The following is an 11,651-nucleotide window of genomic DNA, read 5'->3' on the forward strand; positions in this document are numbered from 1 at the left end:
AACAGGAAATATTAAACTTTCAGACTAAGCTGTTCAAAACCAAGTATCAAAAATTACTTGCTAAATGTATAGGAAAATTACACGATTTATTCAGTTTATTCAGAATATGGTTAACATAAATCTTTGTAATTTTGGTGGCAGTGTAGCTGTCGCTGAAAGCATGTATGTGTCATTTCTTTCTTTAAGCCTTTAAGGTATTTATTTGTTATGTTATTATTACAATAATGCACTGTAAATATTAATAGTAATTTGCCTATGTGAGTTTTGTTTTACAAGGGTTGCAGAAATAGTGACACCTACAGGTTAAACTAGTGAGCTGCATTTAATTTAAGTTTCTGTGGTCATGTGATTAGCCTAACTAATAGCAGTGCAAAATGTGCATGCAGTTTGTTGGTGCTACGCTGTACACGGAGTTAGATGCTAAAGAAGAGAATAATTAAACAGTAAAGCGTTACAGCAACTCCTAGATTTCTGGTCGGAAGGCGCACACGGTATGTTAGTTTGTGATGTTGTGCATTTCATGTTTGTGATGTTGTGCATTTCATGTTTGTGATGTTGTGCATTTCATGTCTGTATTGCAATGTAATAGCGCAATGTTTCCTAGGGCCATTAATGCTAGTTTAATATGTGAGCAAGATGAATGAATACTCATGGACTCTTAAGAACATGCTTATGTACAATATGCTCATGTGAGAATGTGTTATGCACTTTATTTCAGTTTTTCACGGTGTTTGACGGTGTTTGATGGTGTTTGACGGTGTTTGACGGTGTTTGATGGTGTTTGATGGTGTTTGACGGTGATTGAATGCGCTTAAGTTGTGAAGGAATGCAATTAAAGAAACGACAAACATCAGTTGAAGCGTACGTTTTAATCTGACCAGAAGAATAAGTTTGGGAGCAGCTACAACAGATATTGTGAAAAAGTTCATTATGGATTTATATGAAGTCTGTATGGCGTTAAGAGCAGCCGTAGTCCCAGCAGTCTGGAATTAAAGAAGATTTGAGCTCCATCCAGAGGCAGAAAGGATCTGCATCTCTAGTATCTCCATAAATTCGTGTGGGGCTCGGCGAAAGGAGAGAGGGAGAAAAAAGATTATTATGACTGCAAAGTAGTAGAACAGAATCTAGTCAGGGTAGGCTTGAGTAAACAAATATGTTTTAAGCTTAGACTTAAACACTGAGACTGTGTCTGAGTCCCGAACACTAATAGCAAGACTGTTGCATAACTGTGGGGCTCTATAAGAGAAAGCTCTTCCCCCTGCTGTAGCCTTCACTATTCGATACCGTCAGATAGCCTGCATCTTTTGATCTAAGTAGGCGTGGCGGATCATAGAAAACCAAAAGATCGCTTAGATATTGTGGCGCGAGACCATTTAGTGCTTTATAGGTTAATAAAAGTATTTTATAATTAATGCGAGATTTTACTGGGAGCCAATGCAGTATTGATAATATCGATGTGATGTGGTCGTATCTTCTAGTTCTAGTTAGGACTCTAGCAGCTGCATTCTGGACTAACTGGAGCTTATTTATATTCCGACTGGAACATCCAGACAGTATGGCATTACAATAATCTAATCTATAGGTGACGAATGCATGAACTAGTATTTCCGCATCATGTAGTGACAATATATTTCTTATCTTAGAAATATTTCTGAGATGAAAGAAGGCTATCCTAGTAATATTATCTACATGAGCATCAAATGATAGGCTGGAGTCAATAATCACTTCAAGGTCTTTAACTGCTGCACATGATGAAACAGAAAGACCATCCAGAGTAACCATGTGATCAGAAAGAATACTTCTAGCTACACGTGGGCCTAATAAAAGTATTTCTGTTTTATCAGAATTAAGTAGAAGGAAGTTAGTTAACATCCAACGTCTAATGTCCTTTACACAATCCTCAACTTTACTAAGCTTCTGTCTGTCCTCTGGCTTCGCTGAAACACACAACTGTGTATCATCAGCATAACAGTGGAAGCTAATTCCATGTTTACGAATAATTTGACCTAGGGGTAGCATATATAAAGTAAAGAGCAGTGGGCCTAAAACAGAACCCTGTGGAACTCCAAAATTAACCTCAGTACGTACGGAGAATTCACCATTTACATCTACGAACTGATAACGATCGGTCAGATAAGACCTGAGTCAGGAGAGGACTGTTCCCTTAATACCAACAACATTTTCTAATCTATCAAGGAGAATAGTGTGATCTATAGTATCAAAAGCTGCACTAAGGTCGAGTAACACAAGCAGCGAGACACAACCCTGATCAGAGGTCAGTAGAAGGTCATTTACTACTTTAACTAACGCTGTCTCTGTGCTATGATGAGGTCTAAATCCTGACTGATATATTTCATGAATGTTATTCCTATCTAAGTACGAGCATAACTGCTTTGCTACAACCTTTTCTAAGATCTTAGAGATGAAGGGGAGATTTGATATTGGTCTATAGCTGGACAATTGAGACGGGTCAAGCTCAGGTTTTTTAATCAAGGGTTTAATAACTGCTAGAAGTGGTTCAGAAGTGGTTTTATGCCTCGCCCTTTACGCACCGAGATTTGACCGGATTCCTTGAATCTTTTAATTATATTGTGCACTGTAGAAGGTGAAATGACCAAAATCCTACCGATTTGTCTTTGGGGAATGTTCTTCTCAAAGTGTTGGATTATTTGCTGACATATCTGTTGGCAGATTGGTGAGCCTTGACCCGTCCTTACTCTTGAAGGACTCGGCCTTTTTTGAAGGCTCCTTATGTATATGATTAGACGATAATTAGACCTCACCTGTTTCACATCACCTTCTTCTTTCAACTCGTCACATCGCTATTAATCCTAAATGACCCCTGTCCCAACTTTTTTGGAACATGTTGCAGCATCAATTTCAAAATGAATGTTCATCTTCCAGAAACTTTGCAGTTGATTAGGTAAAACATCAAATACATCGTCTTTATCTTTTTTGTTTAAATACAAGTCAATGTACGTTTACAAATGACTCCTCATTGTTTTATTAGCATTTTCCATACTGTCCCAACTTTTTCGGTATTGGAGTTGTCTGTCACTACATGATGCAGAAATATTAGTTCATGCATTCGTCACCTCTAGACTAGATTACTGTAACGCCTTACTGTCTGGATGTTCCAGTAGGAGCATAAACAAACTCCAGTTAGTCCAGAATGCAGCTGCTAGAGTCCTAACTAGAACCAGAAGATACGACCACATCACCCCGATCTTATCCACACTGCATTGTCTCCCAGTGAAATCTCACACTGATTATAAAATACTATTATTAACCTATAAAGCACTGAACGGTCTCGCGCCATGCAACTTTGATCAAAAGATGCAGACTCTTTGATGAAACATTGAATAGTGTTTTTGTAAAATGATGTTGAAACACAGACACACACACACACACACACACACACACACACACACACACACACACACACACACAGATATTTAAAATAACAGAGAATGCCACACAAGTTATTATAATTTATGAATGTACAGTCAAAGATTGAACATTTACATTTAGACAGCTTTACCATAAAATGGCAGTTGATTTGTGTAAGTGTGTGAGGAATAGTCTGTAATATATCACACAGACGTGTGTGTGTGTGTGTGTGTGTGTGTGTGTGTGTGTGTGTGTGTGTGTGTGTATAAAGGCATTAAATAAATGTTATGGGTTTTTTTTTAATTACACCGTACCATGTACATCAATGTGTATATATAAACTACATGTGTGTTGGGGGGGGGGGGGGGGGGGGGGGTGTAGTATGCTAGAGTACGAGGCGTATGAGTTCCACTCTGCTCTGTGAAATCCACCTTCATCTTCTGTTTCTCCATCACTGCCTCCAGCTCTGTTGCCTTTCTGACATCCTGAGAAAAAAACACTCATCATGTATACACATCATTAGCGTGTGTGTGTGTGTGTGTGTGTGTGTGTCTGTGTATGTGTGTTTACCTCCAGCAGTGCCTTCTGTACGGCAACTTGTCTGTACACCCTTGCTCCTTCTTCAGGAATAACAGCGCGAAGTTCCTCTTTATTCAGAGAGAATAGCTGAGCTCCTGTTAACACACAAAGACACTGTGTAGTCCTGCACACACACACACACACACACACACACACACACACACACACAGATATTAATAAATTAATAGATAATATTTTATAAAAATTTGACAAGAGGCAGTGATTCACACAGGCCACTATAGGGAGCCGGAGCACAGACTCCCCTTTTACTAGACCATTAAAAATAAAGAGAATTAGAGTCACACCAGTAACTTTGTTCCAACAAGAGTAACACACACTTTCTGTCAAACTGTCAATCAAAGTAGTGTGTGCTGATTTATAGCCCTTTGTGCTTCTCAGGCCGACATTTCTGTAAGTGGCCTAATTTATGACCGGGGTGGGGGGGTAACCCTATCGATTGTATCAGTGGGTCAATCTAGCTCCTGTGTGTCTGGGCAGTGGTGGAGAGGGGTGTGTGGGGGAGTGGCCCCCCAACAAAGGTGTTCATGTTAATGAGTCTGTTTGTTTTTTTTGTTTTTTTTTTTGTGGGGGGTGAAATACGTCTGAAAAGCGTATCAATGGTTAATATGGGCATGTGTTTGTGTTACTGTGTGGGGTTATTTTGTTTGTGTAAACACACTGTTAGAAAAGCATAATGTTTGAATGTGTACATATATGAGTAGAATATTTGTTTGTGAAATAAATGAAAACAAATGTAAATGTACTGGTCTAGTTTATTATTATTATTGTTGTTGTTGTTGTGTGTGTGTGTGTGTGTGTGTGTGTGTGTGTTATTATTTCTGTGTCTGTGTTATTATTTCAGACATCAGATGTTTCTCATCTATATTAAATGTTTTCTACACATTTGATCATTTTAGAAAATGTTTGAAGGATTTTTACACGCACCCCTGCTCTCATCAGACAGAACCTGGATTGGGAAACACTGGGTTAGTTACTCGTCTGACCAATGTGTTTAACTTACTCTCCATCATCACTTTTATTCTGAGTAACATTCATTATTCACACAAAAACTACTTACACACCAATCCTCACTAATATCAGGATACTCGCTCTCATTAAGGGAAAACCAGAAAAATACATTTCTGCAGATATTTAAGTAAACTTACTCAGTGTATGAGTTCTGCTTCTTTATCTAATGATCTGCTGAGTGTTTCTAGCTCCTGTTATTTTATTTTAGCTTATATATTTGTATAGATTTGTATAGCTCTGACAGTTGTTTGTGCACAGCTGAATGAAGTCACGAGATAATAAATGAAAGTAATGAAATGATAATGTGTGTGATGTAGATTTGACCAGACTTTTAATTCTGTTCTCTGTATTTGCAGCGTTTTCAGGCTTATACTTTCAGTATTTACAGGCCTTTGCTCGATGAATCAGAAAGCTGTATGATGATAAACCATATCTCTCTGTGTGTGTGTGTGTGTGTGTGTGTGTGTGTGTTTATTACCCTAACTCACTGCCCCTCCCCCTCTGCAGAATAAACGGTTAGGAAGTGAAAGTGAAAGTCAGTCTCCATTTTGTGTGGAGGGGAAAATACACCATTTCAGGAGTAAAAACACAGTGAGTATCTACATCTAAAGCTATAATATATAAACACACTGAATGTACACTAGATGCAGAAGAGTTTTGTGGGTTTGTACTGAAGTTTGAATGTACACAGGTTGTTTTATGACTTGATACAGAGACTATTTCCTGTAAGTGAACTCTGTGCTGATACAGGGTTTGATTTAACACATCGATGTTGGAGTGAAGTAAACGTGTGTCCTGCTGTAATCTGGAGAAGGAGACATGACCTCCAACATGAGTGTGTCTGGAAAACAGGACTTAAAGAGAGACGAGAGGTGAGTTACTTTTCCATTCACCAGCAATAAACACACACCGTCTCATGGAACAGATCTGTATCTCTAAACACTCACTAGTTAACAGAGGAACTAGACTTTGGTTTAAGGTGTTTAATAGCAGTGAATATATCACTGATCTGATATAAGTACAGTTTAGAGAAATCATTCACTGAGAGAAGAGTAAAAAGGACTGTGTAATGTGGAGGAGAAGAGCAGCGTAGCTTTGAGTCAGTGAACTCTACAGGCTTTAAGACCCAGTTGAGTCAGTTATCTGTGATTGGGACACCTGACATCAGTGTAATTCCTGAGGTATGGGGCGTGTCTCCTGAGGTATGGGGCGTGTCTCCTGTTTGAATAAGTGTGCAGACTGGAGCTGAATTAAAAAGATGGAATTATTGGTGTTTAATGATGAACACATTGTGTAACAGTGCTGAGACAGCAGAGTATTAATTATTGCTGATATTTCTGTTTAATTCTAGAATGATGGAGGGAAAGAGATCAGACTCACCAGAACCCAGCTGTGTGTCCATGAAGAGTGACCAGTCAATGGATCATCCATTTACCTTCAGAGACAGAGCCAATTCTCCTGATGTGAGGTCAGTACAGTGAGGTGTTTTACAGCAGTGTTCCACCTGATCAAACTCACTGGTCTCATTCTGAAGCCCTTCGTGATCTTTATCAGGTGTTGAAGCAGTAAAACACTAAACTGTGCAGTGCTGCAGCTCTCGGACTGGCAGTGAGGAAAACTGCTTTAAGAGTTCAGTTCAGCCTGCAGTCCCTGAGCTGGAGGGTCTGTGGTGCTACACAACAACATTTACACCTGGACATTAATGACTAGATCACTATTTTATTCATAAACATGTTAGTGTCAGTGAGAAATCCTGAAATCAGTGTATTGTGTTAAGAGGATAGTGTTAAATATCTGTCTCTGTATGTATTAGTGTGTGTTGTGCAGCTATGAATACATACAGTCTATATCACATCATGTGTTTTATTTCTTCACAGACCACAACAGAAGAAATCAAACCTCAGCAGAAATCAGTTGGACTCCATATTCAAGGTGTGTGTCTTTTTAATGTGTGTAACTTGTGTGTGAGCAGGTTGCAGGTTTTTTATTTAAGATCATGACAATTTACAGATTTATTGATGTGCAGCAGCATTATGGGTAATCAGGCAGAATTTCAGCTGTAACTGTGGTAATAGAAAGAGACTTTTATTCTTTTCATAAAATAAAAGCATCTCTCAGTGTGTAACATTATAATATTTAGATGTGTTCCTGTGTGTTTCTAACCAGGAGCTGGAACACAAAGTCATCACTCTGATAAAGAATGAGCTGAAGAGGTTCAGGAAGCTCCTGAGTCCAGATTACCCAGCATGCACTGAGAGGGAGGTGCAGGATGAGGAGGATCTGCACAGTGTCAGAGAGGGAGCGCTGAAGATCACACTGCACGTCCTAAAGAACATGAACCACACAGATCTTGCTAACACACTGCACAACAGTAAGAGCTCTGAGTCATGGCTTTATTCCATCAGGTTCACTTCAGAGAGAGGAAATAGTTTTAGATAGGAACACTTTTAGTTTTAAGTTCGAGTTTAGTATCATGTACATCTGCTGCTTTTCTGTTCTGTTCGTGGTCCAGCTTGTGGTGACTCTGTACAATGGTCCTGTTCCTTCAGGAATATTTACTACATGAATCAGGAATGAACAGCAGCATTTGAATTTGACATTTAATCCTGTGTTCAGTGATTTTACATTAAAACATCTTATTGCTTTGTTTATTAGAGTCTGTGGCCCCTGTGTATGAGACAAATTTGAAATCCAGCCTGAGAGAGAAGTTTAAAAGAATTAATGAAGGAATCTCACAGCATGGAAGCTCAGCACTTCTGAATGAGATCTACACAGAGCTCTACATCACAGAGGGTTGGAGTGGAGACGTCAATAATGAACATGAGGTGAGACAGATTGAGACAGCGTCCAGGAGACCAGCAGCACAGGAGACACCCATCAAATGTAATGATCTCTTTAAAGACACGTCCATCAGAAGAGTGCTGACTAAAGGAGTTGCTGGAATTGGAAAAACAGTCTCTGTGCAGAAGTTCATTCTGGACTGGACTGAAGGAAAAGCAAATCAGGACGTCACCTTCATGTTTCCACTTCCCTTTAGAGAGCTGAATCTGATGAAGCAGGAACATCTCACTCTGATGGATCTTCTTCATCACTTTTTCCCTGAAATGAGAAAACTACAATTAATAGACTCCTACAAAGTGGTGTTGATCTTTGATGGTCTGGATGAGTGTCGACTTCCTCTAAATTTCCAGAAGAATGAGAGATTGTGTGATGTGACAGAGTCAGCCTCAGTGGATGTGCTGCTGACGAACCTCATCAAGGGGAATCTGCTTCCCTCTGCTCTCCTCTGGATAACCTCTCGACCAGGAGCAGCCAATCAGATCCCTCCTGAGTGTGTAGACCAGGTAACAGAGGTACGAGGGTTCAGTGATCCTCAGAAAGAGGAGTACTTCAGGAAGAGGATCAGTGATCGGAGCCTGGCCAATAAAATCATCTCACACATGAAGTCTTCAAGAAGCCTCTACATTATGTGTCACATCCCAGTCTTCTGCTGGATCTCAGCCACTGTTCTAGAGAGAATGTTGGGTGAAGCAGAGCGTGGAGAGATCCCCAAGACTCTGACTCAAATGTTCACACACTTCCTGATCTTTCAGATCAAACACAAGGACCAAAAGTACCATCAGAAATGTGACCCTGATCCTCAGCAGACCAGAGAGAGTATCCTGGCACTGGGAAAACTGGCTTTCCAACAGCTGGAGAAAGGAAACCTGATCTTCTATGAGGAAGACCTGAGAGAGTGTGGCATTGATGTGAGAGAAGTGTCAGTGTACTCAGGAGTGTGTACCCAAATCTTCAGAGAGGAGTTTGGGCTTCACCTGGGGAAGGTGTTCAGCTTTGTACATCTGAGTGTTCAGGAGTTTCTGGCTGCTTTATACACATTTCTCTCCTTCATCAGCAGAAATGTAACAGAACAACCAACCACTGATCTGTCTGATCTTCTCACCAAGTCAGACATGTCTGATCTCCTCATGAGTGCAGTGGACAAGGCCTTACAGAGTGAGAATGAACACCTGGACCTGTTCCTCCGCTTCCTTCTGGGTCTCTCACTGGAGTCCAATCAGACTCTCTTACGAGGCTTAATGCCCCAGACAGGAAGCAGCTCTCACAGCAAACAGGAAACAGTCGAGTACATCAAGGAGAAGATCAGGGAGAATCCATCTCCAGAGAAATCCATCAATCTGTTCCACTGTCTGAATGAACTGAATGATCATTCTCTAGTGCAGGAAGTACAGACTTACCTGAACAGAGAAGATTACAGACGTCTCAGGGGAACCAGACTCTCTCCTGCTCAGTGGTCAGCTCTGGTGTTTGTGTTACTGAACTCAGATCAGGAGCTGGATGAGTTCGATTTGAGGAAATATGACCGATCAGAGGAATGTCTTCTGAAGCTGCTGCCAGTGGTCAAAGCCTCCAGAAGAGCTGAGTGAGTATTTTTATTTATAAATGTATTACTGCATGGTTTTATTATTTTAATGTAACACTGAACTGCACTGTTTGGATTAATGCTGGTTAATAATTACTCTAATCATCTTTAAACAAACCTCTGGTACCGTTACAGAAGAGTTTCACTTTTTACACCAACACGTTACGTCTGCACTGAGGGCGGGGCCATGTGGACAAAACCTCCTATCACCATTTATTACCTTTTCTCTAAAACTGATGAAGAAATGATCTCTACAGAATAACTGCATGTATTCATCACTGCTTTCTGATCATTTTGTGATCTAAACACCAGTGAAAGGCACTTTTTCTTTTCTCCTTTCATTTGAAAGTGACATCGAACAGAACTTCACAAACGAGAAGAAGAAAAACAGAACACTGTCACCATGGGAACAATATGAATACAACATGTGACATTGGTGATATAGAGGATATAGGAAAATATCTATCAATAGACATGACTGATTATTCTATTTTCTGGTCCTATGATGTGTATCAGCGTATCACACTGCCCAATCTGCACTGAGGGACACGTGAGAGTGTCCTGGAAAACAATCTTTCCAACCTAAGTTAAACACTTCAGAGACAGAGGTTTTGTAGATGCCAAAGGTCATCAAACTTTATTGAAACAACAAAGTGAGACAGTCTGCAGAAAGTCTGAATTATATACACACACACACACACACACACACACACACACACACACACACACACACGTCTTTATATACTTTTCTGAAGCAGTAAAATTATCCCTAGGCGGGGCATTAACCTCTTCTTTCTAAAAACAAACCAATCTCCATCGCCTTCATGAATTATTCATATCTATATGATACCTTACATTTGTGGTGCATGCGTTGTGAGTTGGATTTTCTTAAAGGTTTTATTGGGACAAGGTAATTTTTGCAGCGTATGCACCTTGCGTTGAATTTTCTGAAAGGTTTCATCAGGACAGGATTTTTAATGGAAGTATAATAGTGCCAAATGCCCTGGCATGTTGAATTACATAACCTGAATAAAAACTTATCGCAAGACCCAGATTTTTTGCAGCCTGAATTTGTGAGGATGAATTGCAGAGGAAACTAATTCAAGCACTGATATTGTGGTGTTTTTTATCCGATTTGTGACAAATTGCTGGGCAGAAAAATTCAAGTATTGTTATAGCGATTTTTTATTCAGGTAATGTAATTCAACATGCCAGGACATTTGGCACTATTATACTTCCATAATTTTTACCCTGTCCCAAATTTCCCCCTTATACCTTAATGACCTTCTGGCTTTAGTCCCAGCCTGGTACACGTCCTCCTGGAAATCTGATCTGTTATTGTGACACTGGTATTGAAGCTTAAAGGGCTTTGATTGGAAACACAGTTCTGGTGAATGTCTAATTGCTCATTTATTGCCAGAGTAAAGCTGCTTTAGACAAAACACACGGTTCTTCTAACTCCGTTTACACAGGACATACAGAGATGCAGAAAAACACCTGATGTTCAGTAACACATAGACGTCTTCTAGCTCACTACACACTTACAATAGAACTTGATTAAAACTCTTCTGTGCTTTTTCACTTTCACACCGACCTTGTTTGGTTTGGACCGATCAGACTTTCTCTTTAGATTGGATCTGGTGTGGGATTAGTTTACAGGATGAAAGAGGATTGTCCTCGAGGACGGATTTCCAGTTAGCAAAACCATCATAATAATCCCTCTGTGCAGATCAAGGGATACGTCCTGTTTATAACTTTAATCCCTAACAAAAAATGTGTGAATATTTACCATAAACAAACAAACAAACAAACAAACAAATAATGCATGCACACACATAGACTCTCACATACACTCACACACACACTCACTCTCACACACACACTCACACTAACACACTCTCTCACTCACACACACACACACACAGACTTTTTTTGTTTACATGTGCTTCCCTTAAAAATGGTTTCCATTATTCAAACAAAAACCCTTCTGTTTTAATTTCAATAATAATAATAATAATAATAATAGTAGTAATAGTAGTAGTAGTAGTAGTAGTAATAATAATAATAATAATAATAATAATAATAATAATGCTGATGTGGTGTCCTGTCCTCTGATTTGTGTGTGTGAGAGAAACACACTCACATTTCTGTTACATGGTAAAGAGTAAGTGTGTTATGGCTGTGTGTGTGTGTGTGATCAGTGTTCTGATACTTCATCATTTCTCTTCCA

General features: G+C 39.6%; 1 protein-coding gene across 9 annotated transcripts in view; it reads left to right on the forward strand.

The window, feature by feature from the left end:
• The first annotated feature begins 5,484 nt into the window (after positions 1 to 5,484).
• Positions 5,485 to 11,651, forward strand: part of LOC108261967 (NLR family CARD domain-containing protein 3) — a 32,297-nt gene continuing 26,130 nt past the window's right edge. For all 9 annotated transcript variants that reach the window (XM_053678845.1, XM_053678849.1, XM_053678846.1 and 6 more), the window contains exons 1-6: positions 5,485 to 5,589; positions 5,749 to 5,870; positions 6,350 to 6,466; positions 6,876 to 6,930; positions 7,165 to 7,369; positions 7,654 to 9,421. In XM_053678845.1, coding sequence (XP_053534820.1) covers positions 5,818 to 5,870; positions 6,350 to 6,466; positions 6,876 to 6,930; positions 7,165 to 7,369; positions 7,654 to 9,421 — 2,198 coding nt within the window. In that variant the 5' untranslated portion in view covers positions 5,485 to 5,589; positions 5,749 to 5,817. The remainder of the gene's footprint in view (positions 5,590 to 5,748; positions 5,871 to 6,349; positions 6,467 to 6,875; positions 6,931 to 7,164; positions 7,370 to 7,653; positions 9,422 to 11,651) is intronic.

Source organism: Ictalurus punctatus, unplaced genomic scaffold (assembly GCF_001660625.3).
Source record: "Ictalurus punctatus breed USDA103 unplaced genomic scaffold, Coco_2.0 Super-Scaffold_100056, whole genome shotgun sequence".
NCBI classification, from domain to species: domain Eukaryota; kingdom Metazoa; phylum Chordata; class Actinopteri; order Siluriformes; family Ictaluridae; genus Ictalurus; species Ictalurus punctatus.